At 39.0% G+C, this 24,722-nt stretch overlaps 2 protein-coding genes across 14 annotated transcripts in view; one reads left to right on the forward strand and one right to left on the reverse strand.

Moving 5' to 3' along the window:
- ATM (ATM serine/threonine kinase) overlaps positions 1-6,680 on the forward strand; it is a 139,153-nt gene extending 132,473 nt beyond the window's left edge. The window contains exons 62-63 of the mRNA XM_024255054.3: positions 2,656-2,792; positions 2,899-6,680. Coding sequence (XP_024110822.2) covers positions 2,656-2,792; positions 2,899-3,082 — 321 coding nt within the window. The 3' untranslated portion in view covers positions 3,083-6,680. The remainder of the gene's footprint in view (positions 1-2,655; positions 2,793-2,898) is intronic.
- C9H11orf65 (chromosome 9 C11orf65 homolog) overlaps positions 1-24,722 on the reverse strand; it is a 162,788-nt gene that overhangs the window by 48,515 nt on the left and 89,551 nt on the right. The gene's annotated exons all lie outside the window — the stretch shown is intronic.

The following is a 24,722-nucleotide window of genomic DNA, read 5'->3' on the forward strand; positions in this document are numbered from 1 at the left end:
GCCAACATGGTGAAACCCCGTCTCTAATAAAAATACAAAAATTAGCTGGGCGTGATGGCGGGCATCTGTAATCCCAGCTACTCAGGAGGCTGAGGCAGGAGAATCGCTTGAACCCAGGAGGCGGAGGTTGTAGTGAGCTGAAACCGCACCATTGCCCTCCAGCCTGGGCGACAAGAGCAAGACTCTGTCTTAAAAAAAAAAAAAAAGCGCAAACTTTTCAAATTAAAGAGTCAAAGCAGCTTAACATATTCTTTAGTATTTTACTCTACCTAGTTTCAGTCAGAAGGGATTTTTATGCTAAGGTGGATTTGGGAGTTTCTTCCAGTAGTTGTATCCTACCTAACACTCACCAAAAGAAGGTAGTTCTTTTAGGGCCTCAGAAATCTTACTAGTTTAATGCCAAACTGCTTATGGACTTCATTTTTTAGAGTGGTAGGAGATCAAATTAGAGAAGTGACAGTGGCCAGATCCTTTGCCATTGTAAGGACTTTGGATTTCCTCTGAGTGACGGTTTTGAGTCTGAAAAGTGATTTGCATCTCCACCTACAATAACTGTCACCTTTAAACACACCCTCCAGTGCTTTGTGTATTTTACACTCATCTACCTAATCTTCCCTCCGTAAATCTGTCTGAATTTCCCAAAATCATTTGGTGTGATTGTCCCAATCTTCAAGAATAATTTCCCCAGTGATCTTACCACAGTAAGACCCTTTCTGCCTTCAGCTTTAGGAGGGTGCTTCTCAATAGCATCCTGGTTCCCAGTCCTCTGGGACATCATTTCTCTCCTGTCTTGGATTCATTTCTTTTCTTCTCTTAGATTTCATTGAGGCACAGTCACTATTTCTGAACTGATCTCCCGCTTCCTAAGCCCCTCCTTCAGAGCACTTTAACCTGGGTGTATTTCCCTTTTCCTCTCAGTGTATTTGTCTCTCCTGGCCTTCAAGATTTCATTTTCTTCCTAATAGACCGTTCTCTCCTCTAAGATTTTATGTGTTCTGCTAAGGAAATATATCTCTCCCTCTAGCTCAGTGATGCTTAGCCAAGAGCAGTTTTGTCCCCTAGAGGACAGCTGGCAATGTCTGGAGGCAGTTTTGGTTGTCACAGTTGGGGATGGGAGATGAGGCTAGTATTGGCATCTACTGGGTAGAGGCCAGGGATGCTGCTGAACACCGCAGAATGTACAAGTTAGCCCCCACAGCAAAGAAATACCCCATCCAAAATGACAGTAGCGCTGAGACTGAGAAACCCTGCTCTAGCTTAATCAGTCTGTATTCCTTTACTGTTTCCAACCACTTCTGTCTTGTCAGACTGAAGCATAATTTTTTACTTATTCCAGTTCCTCCTTAATTCTAATATTCGCAAGTATGATTCCTGACACAAGCCCTTGGTTTTGAAGTAATTTGGATTTTTCTTCTACTTCAACCCAAGAAAACCATCCAGTCTATATTAGAGGCCTTCATTCCTTTTCATTAGTTCATTAATAAAATATATTAATATTTCCCTTTTGTGGGTGAAACTGGTTTGGATCTCTGAAATCTAAAGCCATGTCAGTGCCCAACTTGAAGTCACATAGGAACCCTTGAACTTAACGAACAAGCTACATGTAATCAAGCTCAGTTTCTCCACAGTATTTAATGGTCCTGGAGGACACTCAAAACAGCATTAAAAAATAGATAGTTTGGTTCTGCTAATCTAGTACATGTCCTGAAACTAAATCTGCTAAAGGCATTTTATAGTCCCAACCTGCAGATTTACTGAGAAACTGTATACAGGTAGCAGCAAAAAAGTGTTCCAACCTTGTAATACTGGAATGCCCTGTAGAATCATTCTTTGTATTGTCTCCACTTATTACTAAGATTTGTAAGCATTTGCTAAAGCCTATTTTTTTTTAAAGTTCCGTGTTTATAAATACCAGAGCAGTTAGCTGTTCTGAACTGCCAATATCAGAAATTCCTCATGACTTCACTTTCTAAAATTTAAGACCTAGAGCCACTTGCTCTAGCCATGTCAGTTGTTTTGGTATCCTAATTCTACACCTAATATATATCTCAGGATTCCAAACGCAGCAGCAAACGTTGGGTTTTGAGGAGGTTTCAACAAATTATACCTTTCTGCATCCACCCAGATGTAGAACTGAGAGAAAAAGAGCCACAGCAATAGGGTGGAGGTCAGAATTTCAGGTGTGTTACTGATAAAACTATTGGAGAAGACGGCTTAGGAGTGAGGCCCAAATAGGCTTGCTCATGCTCTCCAGTTCCCACATCCCAATCTATACCTTGAGACAACCTGGCTGAGGAAGAATTGGGCCCTGCAAAGCAAATACCCTAACCCAGGGTTGAGAGAGAGAGAAGGAAAGAAAGTGACTAATGCTTATCTCCTTTTAATAGATTAGTTTCATCCAGTCAGGAAACATGGGGTCAAGGGATGTCACCCCTAACCATGGAGGAAGAATGAATTCAGAATGAAATGAGAAGCTGGAGCATTGTGCTAGGATAGTTTCCTCAAGGAAACATGAAGTGTGCATGATGTTTGTTCCCCTCCCCCATCAACTACCACGTGACTGGCTTGTTGTCTGTATGATACTGGTTCTACTGTTTCTAAGTATGTGATTAAAATGTACATTGTTCTTTTAATACATATGTTTTCTCTGTTTAGGTCCTTCTGTATGATCCACTCTTTGACTGGACCATGAATCCTTTGAAAGCTTTGTATTTACAGCAGAGGCCGGAAGACGAAACTGAGCTTCACCCTACTCTGAATGCAGATGACCAAGAATGCAAACGAAATCTCAGGTGAGCAGTATTTTAAGAAGGTCCTGTTGTCAGTTGTTCAGATTTTCTTATTCCCAAGGCCTTTAAACTGTTCACCTCACTGAAACCTTTGTGTTTTTGTCCTTAGTGATATTGACCAGAGTTTCAACAAAGTAGCTGAACGTGTCTTAATGAGACTACAAGAGAAACTGAAAGGAGTGGAAGAAGGCACTGTGCTCAGTGTTGGTGGACAAGTGAATTTGCTCATACAGCAGGCCATAGACCCCAAAAATCTCAGCCGACTTTTCCCAGGATGGAAAGCTTGGGTGTGATCTTCAGCATATAAATTACCCTTGCATTCAGCCTTTAGAAATTATATTTTAGCCTTTATTTTTAACCTGCCAACATACTTTAAGTAGGGATTAATATTTAAGTGAACTATTGTGGTTTTTTTTTGAATGTTGGTTTTAATACTTGATTTAATCACCATTCAAAAATGTTTTGATGGTCTTAAGGAATATCTCTGCTCTCACTCTTTAGACATAATGGTTATTTGGGCTGGGCGCAGCAGCTCACGCCTGTAATCCCAGCACTTTGGGAGGCCGAGGCGGGCGGATCACAAGGTCAGGAGTTCGAGACCAGCCTGGCCAAGAGACCAGCCTGGCCAGTATGGTGAAACCCCATCTCTACTAAAAATACAAAAATCAGCCGAGCATGGTGGCGGGCACCTGTAATCCCAGCTACTCGAGAGGCTGAGGCAGGAGAATCTCTTGAACCTGGGAGGCGGAGGTTGCTGTGGTCCAAAATCATGCCATTGCACTCCAGCCTGGGTGACAAGAGCAAAACTCAGTCTCCAAAAAAAAAAAAAAAAAAAAACCCTGAATGTATTTGGATTTTTCCTAGTAAGATCACTCAGTGTTACTAAATAATGAAGTTGTTATGGAGAACAAATTTCAAAGACACAGTTAGATGTAGTTACTATTTTTTTCAGTGTCTATTGAAACTTCTCATTCTATTCTCTTTATCTTTTAAGCCCTTCTGTACTGTCCATGTGTGTTATCTTTCTGTGATACCTTCATAGATTGCCTTCCAGTTCATGAATTCTCTTGTCAGCTGTATATAATCTCTTTTACCCTATCCATTGGGCTTCTTTCAGAAATTGTTTTTCATTTCTAATTATGCATCATTTTTCAGATCTCTATTTCTTGATGTCATTTTTAATGTTTTAAAATGTTTTTTAGTCACTATTTTAAATGTCTGTACTTGATAGTCACTCTAATAGTTCTATTAAAATTTAGTTCCTGTTTATATCTGTTAATTTTTGTATTTGATAGGGTGTTTATCCAGTTTTGTGTTTTTGAAAAGTGAGTTTATTTTCAGCAAGGCTTTATCTATGGGAATCTTGAGTGTCTGTTTATGTCATATTCCCAGGGCTGTTGCTGACACAAGCCCATTCTTAATTTCTTGGCTTTAGGGTTTCCATACCTGAAGTGTAGCATAAATTACTGATAGGAGATTTCCCAGGCCAAGGCAGACACACTTCCTCCTCATCTCCCTGTGCTAGTGGGCAGAATATTTGATTGATGCCTTTTTCACTGAGAGTATAAGCTTCCATGTGTCCCACCTTTATGGTAGGGGTGGAAGGAGGTACATTTAATTCCCACTGCCTGCCTTTGGCAAGCCCTGGGTTCTTTAGTCCCCATATAGATGTCTAAGCTAAAAGCCATGGGTTAATGAGACTGGCAAATTGTTCCAGGACAGCTATAGCATCAGCTCACATATTTACCTCTCTGGTTTTTCATTCCCCTCATTTTTTTCTGAGACAGTCTTGCTCTGTCACCCAGGCTGGAGTGCAGTGGTGTCATCTCAGCTCACTGCAACCTCCGCCTCCTGGGTTCAAGCAATTCTCCTGCCTCAGCCTCCCAAGTAGCTGGGACTACAGGCGTGTGCCAACACGCCCGGCTAATTTTTTGTATTTTTAGTAGAGACTGAGTTTCACCGTGTTAGCCAGGATGGTCTCCATCGCCTGACCTCGTGATCCACCCGCCTCGGCCTCCCAAAGTGCTGGGATTACAGGCGTGAGCCACCGCGCTCGGCCTCATTCCCCTCATTTTTGACCGTAAGGATTTCCCCTTTCTTGTAAGTTCTGCTATGTATTTAAAAGAATGTTTTCTACATTTTATCCAGCATTTCTCTGTGTTCTTTTGGAAGGGAAAGGCTTAGGTATCTAGTTTGATACATAGCTAGAAGTGGAACATTTCTCTGTCCCCCAGCTGTCATCATATAAGATAAACATCAGATAAAAAGCCACCTGAAAGTAAAACTACTGACTCGTGTAGTAGTGAGTATAATCTCTTCTCCATCCTTAGGAAAATGTTCATCCCAGCTGTAGAGATTAACAAATGGGTGATTGAGCTTTCTCCTCGTATTTGGACCTTGAAGGTTATATAAATTTTTTTCTTATGAAGAGTTGGCATTTCTTTTTACTGCCAATGGCAGGCACTCATTCATATATGATCTCCTCACCTTCCCCTTCCCTAAAACCAATCTCCAGAACTTTTTGGACTATAAATTTCTTGGTTTGACTTCTGGAGAACTGTTCAGAATATTACTTTGCATTTCAAATTACAAATTACAAGATACAAATTGGTGTATCTTTTTCTTACAAGCTGCCTAAATGAATATTTGGTATATATTTGTAGTTTTATTACTATAGTAAATCAAGGAAATACAGTAAACTTAAAATGTCTTTAAGAAAGCCCTGAAATCTTCATGGGTGAAATTAGAAATTATCAACTAGATAATAGTATAGATAAATGAATTTGTAGCTAATTCTTGCTAGTTGTTGCATCCAGAGAGCTTTGAATAACATCATTAATCCACTCTTTAGCCTTGCATGGTATGCTATGAGGCTCCTGTTCTGTTCAAGTATTCTAATCAATGGCTTTGAAAAGTTTATCAAATTTACATACAGATCACAAACCTAGGAGAAATAACTAATTCACAGATGACAGAATTAAGATTATAAAAGGTTTTTTTTTTGTAATTTTAGTAGAGACAGGGTTGCCATTGCATTCCAGCCTGGGCGACAGAGCAAGACTCTGCCTCAAAAAAAAAAAAAAAAAAGGTTTTGGCAAGCTGGAACTCCTCTTTCTGCAAATGACTAAGATAGAAAACTGCCAAGGACAAATGAGGAGTAGTTAGATTTTGAAAATATTAATCATAGAATATTTGTTGTATGCTAAGTCACTGACCCATATTATGTACAGCATCTCTGATCTTTACCTTGCAAGATTAGTGATACTATCCCAATATACTGCTGGAGAAATCAGAATTTGGAGAAATAAGTTGTCCAAGGCAAGAAGATAGTAAATTATAAGTACAAGTGTAATATGGACAATATCTAACTTGAAAAGATTTCAGGCGAAAAGAATCTGGGGTTTGCCAGTCAGTTGCTCAAAAGGTAAATGAAAACCAAATAGTGAAGCTATCAGAGAAGCTAATAAATAATAGACTGCTTGAACAGTTGTGTCCAGATTAAGGGAGATAATAGCTTTCCCACCCTACTTTGTGCAGGTCATACCTTCCCAAAGTGTCTACCTAATTAATTAGTAGGTTCACAAACTCTTGGTCATTATAGTATATGCCTAAAATGTATGCACTTAGGAATGCTAAAAATTTAAATATGGTCTAAAGCAAATAAAAGCAAAGAGGAAAAACTTTGGACATCTTAAAGACTCAAATAGTCTTTTAAAAAGAAAGCCAGTATATTGGTTTGAAATATAGAGATGTGTCCCAATTTCAAGTATTTTAATTGCACCTTAATGAAATTATCTATTTTCTATAGATTTTAGTACTATTGAATGTATTACTTTACTGTTACCTGAATTTATTATAAAGTGTTTTTGAATAAATAATTCTAAAAGCATATACTAAGACTCATTCACTTCATTCAAATATTTGTGTGTTCTGTGTGCCAGGCATGGGACTCGTTCCTAAGGAGAAAGCAGTGAGCAAGGCAAGCATAGTCTGCCTATATAAAGCTCCCAATCTGAGGAGGATAGGCAACTGACCACGCAGTGTGAACCGGGGAACCCTCTGCACAACCAGCCTGATAATGCTGCATCTCAGTCTAAATATCCTAGTAGTGTTTCTTAATCGCCTCCTGACAAAAAGGCAAATATGAATGTTCTTCCTTTGGGCCTAGAAAGTGATCTAGTTGACATTTCTAGCCTAAAAGAATGTACTAGAATATGACAAGTGCAAAGATCCTGGTATCCTAAATGCAAAGTTTTTTACCTGTTTCTCATATTTTTTAAATAAATTCAGTCCTCTGGAGTTTTAGGCTCTTTTGCCTAGATTTTGACAAAATGGATTTTGCATAAATACAGTGGAGTCAAAGTTTCCACAAAGATTATAATGACTCAGAATTTGGTAAGTAAGGAGATCTCATAATTAATAGACATTATCCTCTGAAAAATCCCTTTGCCATTAAAAGTACAGCATACACAGTTTTATGTACAACAGTATGTAGAAATATATACTTTCATTGTGTATGATCCAAAAGCAGTGGTTCTTAACCAGGGGTGATTTTGCTGCCTCACTTGATATTTTCAAAATAAAATTATTGTTATTTTGATGGGAACAAAATGGTATCATGTCTCATTTTAATTTGTACCTAATTACTAGGGAGATTAAACGTTTTAGTATACGCTTGTTAGTCAGCATGATTTTCTCTGATGAACTGCCTGAACATATTCTTTGCTGATAGTTCTACTGATCCTTTGTTGGTTACGTAACATCGTAGCTAACATCTTTTCCGATTCTGTGGCTTGTCTCTTCATTCTGTTAATGGAGTTTTTCTGGTTGACAGACATTTTTATTAGTGTTTTCATTAAGGTTAAATCTTTCAGGTACGGATTTTCCCCTGTTCCTAATGTCACTCAGTTAAGAGTTTTCCTTGCAGAGATCTTGTATAGTTTTACTATGTTTATTCCTAAGCACTTTATTTTTTTAAATGTTCTTATAAAGGACATTTTTTTCATAAGTTTTTCCTATTATTACTGTTAGAATTAAAATTAGTTTTCACATATTGATTTTTCTATCCAGTAACCACAGTAAGCTCTTTTAATTCTTTCTAGAAATGTATCTGGATTCTTTTGGATTTTCTATGTATATAATCATATCATCTATGAGTAATGTTTGGATTTTCTATGTATATAATCATATAATCTATGAATAATGTTGGAAATGGAATTGTTGGATCATATTCCAATCTATACTGTTTGCTTTTTTTTTTTCCTTGCCTCATTTTACTGGCTAGGACCTCTCTTTAGCACAATCATCAGTAGAATGTTGGGACATTCTAGTCGTGTGCCTCATCTCAAAGATAAAAGTGTTAGTGTTTACCTTTAAATTTACCGTTTGCTGCAGGGTTTTTTTTTTTTCAAATGTGTGTATTTCCCTTATCAGATTAAAGAAGTTCCTTTCTGTCCGTAGGCTGCTGTGAGGTTTTATTACAGATGGTGAATTTTAGCAGTTTATCTGCATTTATTGATGATGATTATTTTCCTTGAATCTGTTAATATAGTGAACTACACTGTTTGATTTTCTAAGGTTAAATCATCTTATACTCCTAGTATAACCTCAACTAATCCATTTTATCTATTGCTTTATTTTGTTTGCAAACGTTTTGGTTAGTGTTTCCAAGTGGGATTTCCTTTCCAGCATTTCTTGAGAAACTTTTTGTTTTTCCAAATTTTGAATCCCAAGAAAAATCGTAACAAAATCAGGAAAATAGGAAAGATATTATAATTCTCCCGTGAGAATTAAAGCTTAGCAATCAACATAGACACATTGCTTATTTGAAGGAATCCAGCAACACAAAGAGCATTGAACACTGAGACATAGTATTAAAGCTTAAGGTCAGTATTCCCATACTGGGACAGAAACATAGGAGAGAAGTGGTCATGATCTTGCTTATTAGTTCTTGCCATGATATAAGTGTGTGTTCATAGCTAGTATACTACTAATGGTGAGTCACTTAAAAAAAAACACCCACACACACACAGAACAAAATTTACCATCTCATTTTTAAGTATACAGTTCAGTAGCGATAAAATACATTTCCAGTGGTGTGCAACCAACCTCCAGCACTTCTTTAACCTTACAAAACTAAAATTCTATACCCATTAAACAACTCCCCATTCCTCTATTCAGCCCCTGGGAACTACTGTTCTACCTTCTGTCTCTCTGCATTTGACATTCAAGGTACTGTACCTTTTATAAGTAGAATCATGCAATATTTGTCTCTTTGTGACTAGCTTATTTCACTTAGCATAATGTCCTCAAGGTTTGTCTATGTTGTAATATATTGCAGAATTTCCTTCCTTTTTAAGGCTGAATAATATTCCATTGTGTGTGTGTATATACTGTATATATTTTGTTTATCCATTCATCCATCAGTGGATACTAGAGCTGTTTCTACCCTTTGACTATCATGAATATTGTCACTATTTACATGGGTATACAAATATGTCTTCAGAACTTTTTTTTCTTTATACCCAGAAATGGAACTGTTGGATCATATAGTCATTCTATTTTTAACTTTTTAAGGAACCACCATACTGTTTTTCCACAGTGGCCAAACCATTTTACAACTCCACCATCAGTGCACAAGGGTTCCAATTTCTCAACACCCTTATCAACACTTATTTTCTGTTTTTATGGTTGAGTAGCAGACATAATGGGTGTGGGTGACTCTTACAAGTAGAAGCACTGTATATTTTACACAAATCCTATAAATGGTATTCTAAGTTTTAGAAACAAAAAATGTCCTTCAATTGATGGTTTCAAAACCTGATTCTGTGTATTGTTGTTAACCTTGTTAGGAGATTTTAATGTTAGGTTACTTGAAAACTACCCAAAATGTTCCCTACTGTAGTGTTTGAATATTTAATATAAACTTATAACTCTTTGTAACACTAAATTTTATTCATTCATTCATTCATTCATTCTGAGATGGAGTCCCGCTCTGTCGCCCAGGCTGGAGTGCAGCAGCACGATCTCAGCTCACGGCAACCTCTGCCTCCCAGGTTCAAGCGATTCCCCAGCCTCAGCCTCCCAAGTAGCTGGGACTACCGGTGCCCACCACCATGTCCAGCTAATTTTTGTATTTTTCATAGAGACAGGGTTTCACCATGTTAGCCAGGCTGGTCTCAAACTCCTGACCTCAGTGATCTGCCCGCCTCAGCACCCCAAAGTGCTGGGATTACAGGCATGAGCCACTGTGCCTGGTCAATAATTCTTATTTCTTAAACAATGTTTTCAGATTTCCATGATTATGAGAGTTGCGAAGGTTTTAAGAGAGAAAAAGGAAATTAGCTGTTTGCCAGATTTATTTTAAATCATTGCAGTGTAAAGCATCATGGACAAGTGGACTTCATAGGCATTTCAAAGATGAAAAGGACAAAAACACAGAAAATAATTGTGGTAAGTCAGTGCCATCTATGAAATAATACCAATTCTACAAAAACTCTTCATAATAATAGAATAACCATTTTATGAAGACAGCATACTCAAAACCAGACAGAGAATTACAAGAAAGACGCCGGGCACACACCTGTAATCCCAGCACGTTGGGAGGCCAAGGTGGCAAATCACTTTTAAGTCAGGAGTTTGAGACCCTGGCCAATATGGTGAAACCCCATCTCTACCAAAGATTTAAAAAAAAAATTAGCTGGGCGTGGTGGCACATGCTTGTAACCCCAGCTACTCAGGTGGCTGAGGCACAAGAATCACTTGAACCCAAGAGGCAGAGGTTGCAGTGGGCTGAGACGTGCCACTGCACTCCAGCCGGGGTGACAGAGACACTGTCTCAAAAAAAAAAAAAAAAAATTACAAGAAAGAAAACTAAAGACCAATATCCTCCATGAACATTGATGTAAAAATCCTCACAAAATATTAGCAAATCAATTCTATCAATATAAGAAAGAGGTAAATCATGACCAAATGGCATTATTCCAGATTGACTCAATGTAACTAAATAAACCATATGATCATGCCGGTAGTGCAGAAAAAGCTTGTGAGAAAATTCAGTACTCAGTCATGATAAAACTCATCAAACTAGGAATAAAAGACATCTGACAAAGGACATCTGTGAAAAACTTACAGTTCACATCATATTTAAAGATGAAAACCTTGGTTATCTCCAAAGATCAGGAACAAGGCAAGGATGCCACTCTTACCACTTCTATTCCACGTTGCGCTGGAGTTCCTAGCCATGCAGTAATGTAAATAGAAAGCAATAAAAGACATACCATTTGAAAAGGAAGAAGTACAGTTATTTCATTTGCACAAGACAAACATCTATATGTAGAAAATCCTAAAGCAAGTCCTGAGTGACCTACAAAGAGACTTAGACTCCCACACAATAATAATGGGAGACTTTAACACCCCACTGTCAACATTAGACAGATCAACGAGACAGAAAGTTAACAAGGATACCCAGGAATTGAACTCAGCTCTGCACCAAGCGGACCTCACAGACATCTACAGAACTCTCTACTCCAAATCAACAGAATATACATTTTTTTCAGCACCACACCACACCTATTCCAAAATTGACCACATAGTTGGAAGAAAAGCTCTCCTCAGCAAATGTAAAAGAACAGAAATTATAACAAACTGTCTCTCAGACCACAGTGCAATCAAACTAGAACTCAGGATTAAGAAACTCAAAACCGCTCAACTACATGGAAACTGAACAACCTGCTCCTGAATGACTACTGGGTACATAACGAAATGAAGGCAGAAATAAAGATGTTCTTTGAAACCAATGAGAACAAAGACACAACATACCAGAATCTCTGGGACTCATTCAAAGCAGTGTGTAGAGGGAAATTTATAGCACTAAATGCCCACAAGAGAAAGCAGGAAAGATCCAAAACTGACACCCTAACATCACAATTAAAAGAACTAGAAAAGCAAGAGCAAACACATTCAAAAGCTAGCAGAAGGCAAGAAATAACTAAAATCAGAGCAGAACTGAAGGAAATAGAGACACAAAAAACCCTTCAAAAAATTAATGAATCCAGGAGCTGGTTTTTTGAAAGGATCAACAAAATTGATAGACTGCTAGCAAGACTAATAAAGAAAAAAAGAAGAATCAAATAGACGCAATAAAAAATGATAAAGGGGATATCACCACCGATCCCACAGAAATACAAACTACCATCAGAGAATACTACAAACACTTCTACGCAAATAAACTAGAAAATCTAGAAGAAATGGATAAATTCCTTGACACATACACCCTCCCAAGATTAAACCAGGAAGAAGTTGAATCTCTGAATAGACCAATAACAGGAGCTGAAATTGTGGCAATAATCAATAGCTTACCAACCAATAAGAGTCCAGGACCAGATGGATTCACAGCCGAATTCTACCAGAGGTACAAGGAGGAACTGATACCATTCCTTCTGAAACTATTCCAATCAATAGAAAAAGAGGGAATCCTCCCTAACTCATTTTGTGAGGCCAGCATCATCCTGATACCAAAGCCGGGCAGAGACACAACCAAAAAAGAGAATTTTAGACCAATACCCTTGATGAACATTGATGCAAAAATCCTCAATAAAATACTGGCAAACCGAATCCAGCAGCACATCAAAAAGCTTATCCACCATGATCAAGTGGGCCTCATCCCTGGGATGCAAGGCTGGTTCAATATATGCAAATCAATAAATGTAATCCAGCATATAAACAGAACCAAAGGCAAAAAACACATGATTATCTCAATAGATGCAGAAAAGGCCTTTGACAAAATTCAACAACCCTTCATGCTAAAAACTCTCAATAAATTAGGTATTGATGGGACGTATCTCAAAATAATAACAGCTATCTATGACAAACCCACAGCCAATATCATACTGAATGGGCAAAAACTGGAAGCATTCCCTTTGAAAACTGGCACAAGACAGGGATGCCCTCTCTCACCACTCCTATTCAACATAGTGTTGGAAGTTCTGGGCAATTAGGCAGGAGAAGGAAATAAAGGGTATTCAATTAGGAAAAGAGGAAGTCAAATTGTCCGTGTTTGCAGATGACATGATTGTATATCTAGAAAACCCCATTGTCTCAGCCCAAAATCTCCTTAAGCTGATAAGCAACTTCAGCAAAGTCTCAGGATACAAAATCAATGTACAAAACTCACAAGCATTCTTATACACCAATAACAGACAAACACAGAGCCAAATCATGAGTGAACTCCCATTCACAGTTGCTTCAAAGAGAATAAAATACTTAGGAATCCAACTTACAAGGGACGTGAAGGACCTCTTCAAGGAGAACTACAAACCACTGCTCAATGAAATAAAAGAGGATACAAACAAATGGAAGAACATTCCATGCTCATGGGTAGGAAGAATCAATATCGTGAAAATGGCCATACTGCCCAAGGTAATTTATAGATTCAATGCCATCCCCATCAAGCTACCAATGATTTTCTTCACAGAATTGGAAAAAACTACTTTCAAGTTCATATGGAACCAAAAAAGAGCCCACATCGCCAAGTCAATCCTAAGCCAAAAGAACAAAGCTGGAGGCCTCACGCTACCTGACTTCAAACTATACTACAAGGCTACAGTAACCAAAACAGCATGGTACTGGTACCAAAACAGAGATATAGATCAATGGAACAGAACGGAGCCCTCAGAAATAATGCCACATATCTACAACTATCTGATCTTTGACAAACCCGAGAAAAACAAGAAATGGGGAAAGGATTCCCTATTTAATAAATGGTGCTGGGAAAACTGGCTAGCCATATGGAGAAAGCTGAAACTGGATCCCTTCCTTACACCTTATACAAAAATTAATTCAAGATGGATTAAAGACTTAAACATTAGACCTAAAACCATAAAAACCCTAGAAGAAAACGTAGGCATTACCATTCAGGACATAGGCATGGGCAAGGACTTCATGTCTAAAACACCAAAAGCAATGGCAGCAAAAGCCAAAATTGACAAATGGGATCTAATTAAACTAAAGAGCTTCTGCACAGCAAAAGAAACTACTGTCAGAGTGAACAGGCAACCTACAGAATGGGAGAAAATTTTTGCAACCTACTCATCTGACAAAGGGCTAATATCCAGAATCTACAATGAACTCCAACAAATTTACAAGAAAAAAACAAACAACCCCATCAAAAAATGGGCAAAGGATATGAACAGACACTTCTCAAAAGAAGACATTTATGCAGCCAAAAGACACATGAAAAAATGCTCATCATCACTGGCCATCAGAGAAATGCAAATCAAAACCACAATGAGATACCATCTCACACCAGTTAGAATGGCAATCATTCAAAAGTCAGGAAACAACAGGTGCTGGAGAGGATGTGGAGAAATAGGAACACTTTTACACTGTTGGTGGGACTGTGAAGTAGTTCAACCATTGTGGAAGTCAGTGTGGTGATTCCTCAGGGATCTAGAACTAGAAATACCGTTTGACCCAGCCATACCATTACTGGATATTTACCCAAAGGATTATAAATCGTGCTGCTATAAAGACACATGCACATGTATGTTTACTGCGGCATTATTCACAATAGCAAAGACTTGGAACCAACCCAAATGTCCAACAATGATAGACTGGATTAAGAAAATGTGGCATATATACACCATGGAATACTATGCAGCCATAAAAAATTACGAGTTCATGTCCTTTGTAGGGACATGGATGAAATTGGATATCATCATTCTCAGTAAACTATCGCAAGGACAAAAAACCAAACACCGCATGTTCTAACTCATAGATGGGAATTGAACAATGAGAACACATGGACACAGGAAGGGGAACATCACACTCTGGGGACTGTTGTGGGATGGGGGGAGGGGGAGGGATAGCATTAGGAGATATACCTAATGCTAAATGACGAGTTAATGGGTGCAGCACACCAGCATGGCACATGTATACATATGTAACTAACCTGCACATTGTGCACATGTACCCTAAAATTTAAAGTATAATAATAATTAAAAAAAAAGAAAAAAAAAGAAAATCCTAAAGATTCTGTATTTTGTTTAATTCTAGAATTAACGAGTTTAACAATGTCACATGGTAAATGTTAATATACAAGACACCAACAGTATTTCTATATAGCATCAATAAGCCAGTCTGAAGTTGAAATTTTAAAAAAAAGCATCAAAAATATGAAACAATTGGGCATATAAAATATGTGTATTACCTGTACACTGAAATTTATAAAACATTGCTGAGAAGCCAAAAGCCTAAATATACAGAGATGTACTATGTTCACAGGTTGGGAGGTACAATATTGTTAAGATAGCAATTCTCCCCAATTGATATATAGAATGAATGCAATCCTAATTAAAATCCCATCAGGCTTTTTTGTTTCTGTAGAAATTGACAAACTGATTGTAAATTTGTATGGAAATGCAAAAGAACTAGAATAGCCAAAGCAATTTTTGAAAGGAAAAACAAGGTTGGAAGACTTACACTAAAGCCACAGTAATACATACAAGGTTGTAGGCCGGGTGTGGTGGCTCACACCTGTAATCCCAGCACTTTGGGAGGCTGAGGCAGGCAGATCACCTGAGGTCAGGAGTTTGAGACCAGCCTGGCCAACATGGCAAAACCCTGTCTCTACTAAAAGTACAAAAATTAGCCAGGGGTGGTGGTGCATGCCTGTAATCCCAGCTACTTAGAAGGCTGAGACGGGAGAATCGCTTGAACCCGGGAGGCGGAGGTTGCAGTGAGCTGAGACTGCACCACTGCACTCCAACCTGGGGGACAGAGAGAGACTCCATCTCAATAAATAAATAAAGAAAGAAAAGAAGAAGAAAAAAAAAGAAATACAAGGTGGTATTGCCATAAAGATAGACATACAGATTAATGGAGCAGGACAGGAAGTCCAGAAATAGGCCTACATAGTGATCATTGATTTTCAGCAACGGCTTCAAAGTAACAGAGAAAAGATGTCTTTCTAATAAATGGTACATATCCATATGCAAGAAAATGAATCTCAAACCTTCCCTCACTACATACAATATCAACTAGAAATGGATCATATATTTAAATGTGAGAGCTAAAATTTGTAGAAGAACTTTATGACCTTGGTTTAGGCAAAGATTTCCTAGATAAGACACTAAAAGCAGGAACCAATAAAGAAAAAATGGTAACTTGGACATTATTAAAATCTCTTTCTCATCAAAAGACATTGTTAAGAAAATGAAAACACAAACCACAAACTGGCAAAACAGTATGTAATAAAGGATTTGGTTTTAGAATATATTTTAAAAATCTTTCAACACAAAAATAAGGAGCTACACACCTAATTAAAAATTGCCCAAAGATTTGAACAGACACTTTGGTGAAGAAGATATTAAAATGGCAAGTTAGAAATCCTCGTCATCACTAGTCACTGGGGAAATGCAAATTAAAATCACAAAAAGATGTCATTCACTGCTATACATCCACTAGAAAAGCAAAATTAAAACATCAGACAATACCAATTTATAAAAGCCAAGTGGAGCAACTGAAAGTTATTTACTGCTGGTGGAAATGCAAAATAGTATAGCCACTTTAGAAAGCAGATTATAAAATAAACAGGTGCATAGTTTGCAAAAATTGTCTCCCATTCTATAGGTTGCCTGCTCACTCTGATGATAGTTTCTTTTGTTTTGCAAAAGCTCTTTAGTTTAATTAGATCCCATTTGTCAATTTTGGCTTCTGCTGCAATTGCTTTTGGTGTTTTTGTCATGAAGTCTTTGCCCATGCCTGTGTCCTGAATGGTATTGCCTAGGTTTTCTTCTAGGGTTTTTATGGTTTGGGGTTTTACATTTAAGTCCTTTTTTTCCCCCGCAAGATGGAGTTTCGCTCTTACGCCCAGGCTGGAGTGAAGTGGCGAGATCTCGGCTCACTGCAACCTACACCCCACAAGTTCAAGTGATTCTCCTGCCTCAGCCTCATGAGTAGCTGGGATTACAGGCCCCCACCACCATGCCCAGCTAATTTTTGTATTTTTAGTAGAGATGGGGTTTCACCATGTTGGCCAGGCTGGTCTTGAACTCCTGACCTCAGGTGATCCACCTGCCTCAGCCTCCCAAAGTGCTAGGATTACAGGCGTGAGCTACCGCGCCCAGCAATATTTAAGTCTTTAATCCATCTTGAGTAAATTCTTGTATAAGGTGTAAGGAAGGGGTCCCGTTTCAGTTTTCTGCATATGCCTAGTCAGTTTTCCCAGCACCACTTATTTAATAGGGAATCTTTTCCCCATTGCTTTTGTCAGGTTTGTCGAAGATCAGATGGTTGTACATGTGTGGTGTTATTTCTGAGGTCTCTGTTCTGATCCATGGGTCTATATATCTGTTTTGGTACCAGTACCATGCTGTTTTGGTTACTGTAGCCTTGTAGTACAGTTTGAAGTCAAGTAGCGTGAGGCCTCCAGCTTCTAATATCCAGAATCTACAAGGAACTTAAGCAAATTTACAAGAAAAAAACAACCCCATCAAAAAGTGGGCAAAGGATATGAACAGACACTTCTCAAAACAAGACATTTATGAGGCCAACAAACATATGAAGAAAAGTTCAACATCACTGATGATTAGAGAAATGTAAATCAAAACCACAATGAGATACCATCTCAGAATGGCGATTACTAAAAAGTCAAGAAACAACAGATGCTGCTGAGGCTGTGGAGAAATAGGAATGCTTTTACACTGTTGGTGGGAATGTAAATTAGTTCAACTATGGTGGAAGACAGTGTGGCGATTCCTCAAGAATCTAGAACGAGAAATACCATTTGACCCAGCAATCCCACTACTGGGTATATACCCAAAGGAATATAAATCGTTCTACTATAAAGACACACACACACGTATGTTTATTGGAGCACTATTTACAATAGCAAAGACATGGAACCAACCCAAATGCCCATCAAAGATAAACTGGATAAGGAAAATGTGGCACATATACACCATGGAATACTATGCAGCCATAAAAAAGAATGAGATTATGTCCTTTGTGAAGGACATGGATGAAGCTTGAAGCCATCATCCTCAACAAACTAACACAGAAAACCAAACCCCACATCTCACTGATAAGTGGGAGCTGAACAATGAGAACACACAGACACAGGGAGGGGAACATCACACACTGGGGCCTGTCGGGGGTGGGGGGCAAGGGGAGGGAGAGCGTTAGGACAAATACCTAATGCCGCAGGGTTTAAAAGCTAGATTTTAAACTTAGATTGCTGGGTCAAATGGTATTTCTGGTTCTAGATTCTTGAGGAATCGCCACACTGTCTTCCACCATGGTAGATGATGGCTTGATAGGTGCAGCAAACCACCATGGCACATGTATACCTATATAACAAATCTGCACGTTCTGCACATGTATCCTGGGACCCAAAGTAAAATGAAATAAATAAATATATACTTACTGTTCGTCAGAGCAATCCCACTCTCAGGTATTTCCCAAGATAAATTAAAACATGTTCCCATAAAGACTTGTGCATGAGGCCGGACATGGTGGCTCACACCTGTAATCCCAGCACTTTGGGAGGCCGAGTTGGGTGGATCAGTTGAGGTCAGGAGTTTGAGACCAGCCTGGCCAACATGGCAAAACCCTGTCTCTACTAAAAATAGAAAAATTAGCTGAGCGTGGGCTGGGCATGGTGGCTCACACCTGTAATCCTAGCACTTTGGGAGGCCGAGGTGGGTAGATCACCTGAGGTCGGGAGTTCGAGACCAACGTGACCAACATGGAGAAACCCCGCCTCTACTAAAAATACAAAAAAAAAAAAATTAGCTGGGTATGGTGGTGGGCACCTGTAATCTCAGCTACTCGGGAGGCTGAGGCAGGAGAATCGCTTGAACCCAGGATTCTCCTTGTGGTGAGCCAAGATCGTGCCATTGCACTCAAGCCTGGCAACAAGAGCAAAACCCCGTCTCAAAAAAAAAAGAAAAAAAAAAAAAGAAAAGAAAAAAGAAAAAAAAATTAGCTGAGCATGGTGGCTGGTGCCTGTAATGCCAGCTACTTGGGAGGCCGAGACATGAGAATCACTTGAACCCCAGAGGCAGAGGTTGCAGTGAGCCAAGATTGTGCCACTGCACTCCAGCCAGGGCAACAAAGTGAAACTATGTCTCAAAAAAAAAAAAAAAAAAAAAAAAAAAAAAGACTTGTGCATGAATGTTGATAGCAGCTTTATTTATAATGGCCCCAACCTGGAAACAACCAAATGTCTATCAATTGGTGAATGAATAAACATATTATGATATGGAACACTAGTCATTAAACAAGGAATGAATTACTGATACAACATGGATGCATCTCAAAAGCATTATGCTAGATGAAAGAAGTGGGACCCCAAAAAAAAATACTACATACTATATGATTCCATTTATATAACATTCTAGAAAAGGCAGAATTTTAGTGATGGAGAGATTAGTGGTTGACAAGGGCTTAAGTTGGAGTGAGTCAGTTAACTACAAAGACGCACAATTTGGGGGTCATGGAAATGTTTTACATATTGTGGAAATTACAGTAACGTATATATTTGTCAATACTCATCAAGCTAAACACTCAAAATGGGTAAATTGTATATAAATTTCATGTCAATGAATCAGATTTTTTTTATTAAATAATAGATTTGCTGGCTGATTTGTCTTTATACTTGAGGTATGAGCATTGGTCTATTAGGATTATGGACAGTTTTTTAAAGATACTATGTGCTAAGTGTCATGATGGGTAAAAGTACAAGGTGCTTTGGGGAACACACAGTAATTCAGACTGGACAGTGTGGTGGACTCTGTTCCTTTGACCCAGCAGTCATCTCCAATCCTTTATTCCCTCCACTGTGGAAGCTGAAAGACAGATTTTTGCTTTTCTAGCTTCTTTTAGCTAAGGGTGCCCCTGTGACCCAGTTTTGTTCAATGACGCCTAAGGTGACTTACGCAGGGGCTTCTAGTAAGGATTTTGCTTTTCTGATAAAAGAAGAACTTGCTATGGTGCCCCTTTTCTGTCTATCATGGACATAATGTCTGGAGTTTTCATAGCCATCTTGCAACCATAAGGGAACATGCACAAACACAACAAGCCACATATTAAAGATGGTAGAGCGAAAAGGTAGAAAGAGCCTTGCTATGTGAAGGCATTGTTAAATAGCTGAACAAATGTAACTTGTGGAATAGCCTATTTGAGGAAAACAGTCCTCTTTGTTTAAACCACTATTAATCAGACTTTTTTGTGTTAATTCCAGCCAAATAAACACGGTTGGCCCTCGTATCTGAGGGTTCTGCATTCACAGATTCAACCAACTGCATATAAAAAATATTTGAAACATAAAAAATACCAATATAACAATTAAAATAACACAGATTTTTAAACAATAGAGTATAACAACTATTTACATAGCATGTACGTTTTATCAGGTATGATAAGTAATCTGGAGATGACTTAATATAGGAGGATGTGTATAGGTTATATATAAACATGACACTGTCTTATATAAGGGACTTGAGCATCCACAGATTTTGGGAGCCCGGAACAAATCCCCCAGGAATGTGTATAGGTTATATATAAACATGACACTGTCTTATATAAGGGACTTGAGCATCCACAGATTTTGGGAGCCCGGAACAAATCCCCCAGGAATGCCAAAGGGACAACCATATTCACCAATATTCCACAGAATATTCGAGAAATGGTATTGGAGGAACTGATGAGGGAGCATTTCAGACAGGGCAATCAGCTTGTGGGAAGACAGAATCATGCATTTACAAAACTGAAAACTTCAATATGGCTAGGTTATAGAGTGCAAAGGAAGATGATGGAATATTAATAGTATGGGGATGGAAAGTGGAGAAAGCTGAGTCTGGAGAGGTGAAGAGGGGCAAGATCATTGTATTAGTCTGTTCTCTCATTGCTTATATAGAACTACCTGAGACTGGGTAATCTATAAAGAAAAGAGGTTTAATTGGCTCTGGTTCCACAGGCTGCACAGGAAGCATGTCTGAGGAGGCCTCAGGAAACTTACAATCATGGCAGAAGGTGAAGGGGAAACAGGCACGTCCTACATGGCTGGAGCAGAAGGAAGAGGGCAAAGGGGACATGCTACACACTTTTAAACAACCAGATCTCGTGAGAACTCACTATCATGAAAACAGGAAGGGGGAAACCCACCCCCATGATCCAATCACCTCCCACCAGACCCCTCCTCCAACACTGGGGATTACAATTACATGAGATTTGGGCGGGGACACAAATCTAAACCGTATCAATCATGAAGGACATTGTAACTATATTTAAAAGTTTGGATTTAACTTGGCTGCCATGAGGTGGCATTGAAGTGTTTTAAGTGAAGAAAATTAAATACATTTGTATCTAGAAAGATCGCTTTGGCTGTGGTGTGGAAAACAAGACCTGAGTCAAAGACACTAGTTAGCAAAAGATGATGGTGGTATGGTCTATGTTTGTGACAGCACAGATGAAGTACATGAATTCAGCAGGTATTTACGTGGTGATATTAGTATGTGAGCTAACAAAAGATTGGATTGCCATGTCAGATTCACACAAAGATTTCACTCAGTATGAAGCTTTACAAACAATTTCAATGATACAGGGAATTGAGGCTCAGACAAGGCAGAGAAAGGTCTGGGACAGCAGGGTGGACTGTAGAGCTTCAGCCACACTGAACATGGGTTATCTGGCCTAGAATAACAGACTAGGTCTCCAGTTAAGGTTTTGTGGGTTTGCATTACACAGAGCAGGGACATTTAAATCATAAAACGTCTCAATTTGATACTCCAGGGAATTGTATAGGTTATATATAACATCCTTCAGGAGGCCATGCCTCAGAAATCCATAGCTCCTGGGTTTATTTAAGTAACCCTTACTCAGGGTCAGCCTGCTAAGGGACTTCTACACAAGGACAAATAACATTAGTCTGTACCTAGAAGTTCCCTTGACAAGGTGAAGGGAGCACAGGCCAGCTGCTTTACTTTCTTACTCCTCAAGCAGGACATGGTGATAAATGTTATATGGAATGTCTTGGAGAGTAAATAGTCATGGATATAATTTCTCAAAAAGGGGTAATATTTGACAGATTTCATGGGGGAAGGTTATTTGCTGTGAATGGTCAGATCTAGCAGGCACAGTAGATACCCATTACATGAGACATTTGGGAATTATCTCCAGCAGATTTGAAAAGCACAAGTAAGTTACACAGCAAGAGCCCTCATCTCCATGTCACCTAATTCAGTTGCCCAAATGCTTCTCTCTCAGGCCACACTGATGATACTGACTATGGTACACCTATGGTACATCACTCAAGGTAGAGATGTTCCCTATGAACTTGGGCCTTGTTCATGAAGGAGTTGGCTCAAGCTAAAACTGGATTGACGCCTTACTACAGCCCCACTTAGGTATAGCCCTAAAGAACAGTGGTAAGGGAAAATCCTAGTGGGCAAAGCTTTGAGCACTATACTTGGTCATTCACTTCTTATTGAGAGAGAAGTAGCCTTAAGTAGAGATATACATGGATTCTTGGGCAGTGGCAAATAGTTTGACTCATTGGTCAGGCACTTAACTTGGAAAGGGCAAAATTAGATCAGAGACAAGGAAATCTGGGAAATGTCATAACAACTGACTTATAAGGTGTGGATCTTCACATATCACTTTTATGCTTACCAGAGAGCATCCACTACAGAAGAGACATTAAACAACCAGATGTATAAGGTGACTTTGGCACTGAGGGCCAGCCAACATGCTCTTGGCCACCCTAGTGCTTGTGCAATTAGCTCATCTACAGAAGAGTCATGATGGCATGGATGGAAGCCAAGGGCCCAAAATCATGGGCCTTTTCTCAGAAAAACTAATCTAGCTGCTTCCACTGCTGAATGACACTTCGCCTTCATATGACACCATCATTTGAAAAGACCAATCGGTTCTTTGGTGGCAACATGATTATATCAGACCCATTCTTGTTTGGACATTGCAGCAATTCATTCTTAACAGGGATTACTACTTGACCAGGTATGGATTTGCCTTCTTCACCACGGTGGCTCTATCAGAACCACTATCTAAGGGCCTATAAAATGCATGATTTACTATTACGGGCTTTCTGACCAAGGGACCAATTTTACAGTAAAGGAATTTAAAAAATGAGTAGAGTATATGACCATGGAAAACACTAGTCCTATCATATGCCACACAATCCAGAAACTATGAGAATGTTAAACTGGCCTGTTAAGGAGTAACCTAAGGTTCTAGCTTAAGTATGACACGCAGCTAGGCCGGAGCATTTTCCTCCAGGATGTGATATATACATTGAACCAAGGGCCATTATATGGTGCTCTGTCTAAATAACTTAAATAGTGTTATGACATATGGGTCCAAGAACCAAGGGATGGAAATTAGGTTGGCCCCTCTCACCACTACTCTCAGTGATCCTTTGGGAATTTGTGCTTCTTGTTCCTACAAGTTGACACTCAGCAGAACTGAGTCCATGTAGCCACTGGATACATGTATCCTCCCTGTATCCAGTGAGGGAATGGTTCCCCTGGAGGTCACAATAAGGATTCCACTGAACCTAGAGCTATGATTGCTACCTGGTCATGTTTGGCTCCTCATGCTGGTAGATAAATATCTGGTTTCTCTGTCTACTAGTAGGAAAATTCTGAAGTGCATTCTGTATGGTTCCTCAGAGCACTCCTAGCAAACTGAAGCCTGGATACCCACAGCAGTTACCTCGTTCTTAACACAAACGTTTTTTGGCTTTTCTCCCTTCCCTGTGTCACTTTCTCTAATTTCTAATTTCTCTAATTTCTAATTCTCTAATTTCTAATTTGTGCTTTCTGGGATCATCTCCTAAATAAACTATCTGTACCAACGTCTTACGGTTTCCTTTGAAAGGAATCACTAAGATTGTTCCTTTTCTCTTTGTGTTGATTTTAAATGTATTCACAAATTCTTTGATAGTCTTCCTTTTAAGAGATAGAGCTTAATTCCCCTCTCCATAAGTATAGGCTGGACTTGATGCATTTCTAATTAATAGAATAGGGCAGAAGTGATGGTGTGTGGCCTCTGAGACTAGTTCTTAAAAGGCATTGCGGCTTCCTCCTTGCTCTCTCTCTCTCTCTCTCTCTCTCTCTCAGGTTGCTTGCTCAGCCATGTTATGAGGCCACTCAAGCTATCCTATGGGGAGGTCTAAGTATCAAGGAATTGAGGCCTCCTGCCAACAACTGTTCAAATGTGCCATCTTGGAGGCAGATTCTCCAACCCAGTCAAGCTTTCAGATGACTGCAGCCCTGGCCAAAATCTTTACTGCAACCTCCTGTGAGACTTCAAGCCAGAGCCACCCAACTAAACCACTCCCAGTTTCCTAACCCTCAGAAACTGAATGAGATAATAACTGTTTGTTGCTTTAAGCTGCTATGTCTTGGGTAATTTATTATGCAGTGATAGAAAACTAATTCACTGCTCTAACCTGGAAGAAAGGGAATGGGAATCCAAAGAGTTGTATTGCATGCAGAGTGGTGAAGGCAAATCGTAGGCCCCAAAAAACTGAGATTAGGGGAATGATCTAGAAAGGAAAATGAAAAAAGGAAAAGGGCAACACTGATGAAAGCAAGTAAAGAGAAAAATGTAAACAAGGAAAGATAAAGAACATTATAAAAGAAAGGAAAGAAATAACTGACATAAAATAGGCAGTAACTAAGTGTGAGAGAAACTGAGAATTGCAAAGACAAACTAGAATGAGTAAGCAGACAGAGAATCAAGAGGAAGAAGGAAAAAAAGGTTCAGTGAAGAAAAAATGGAGTAAAGAGAGGATAAAAGTGGGAGAGGGGGTTTGAAGAAGCAAGGCACACTAGGATATGGGATAAAGGGACCGAGAGCTCTGCCTTCTATGAATGCACTAAATGCCTCAAGTAAACATGCAAAATAATCAGT

The sequence above is a fragment of the Pongo abelii genome, chromosome 9 (assembly GCF_028885655.2).
Source record: "Pongo abelii isolate AG06213 chromosome 9, NHGRI_mPonAbe1-v2.0_pri, whole genome shotgun sequence".
Lineage (NCBI taxonomy): Eukaryota > Metazoa > Chordata > Mammalia > Primates > Hominidae > Pongo > Pongo abelii.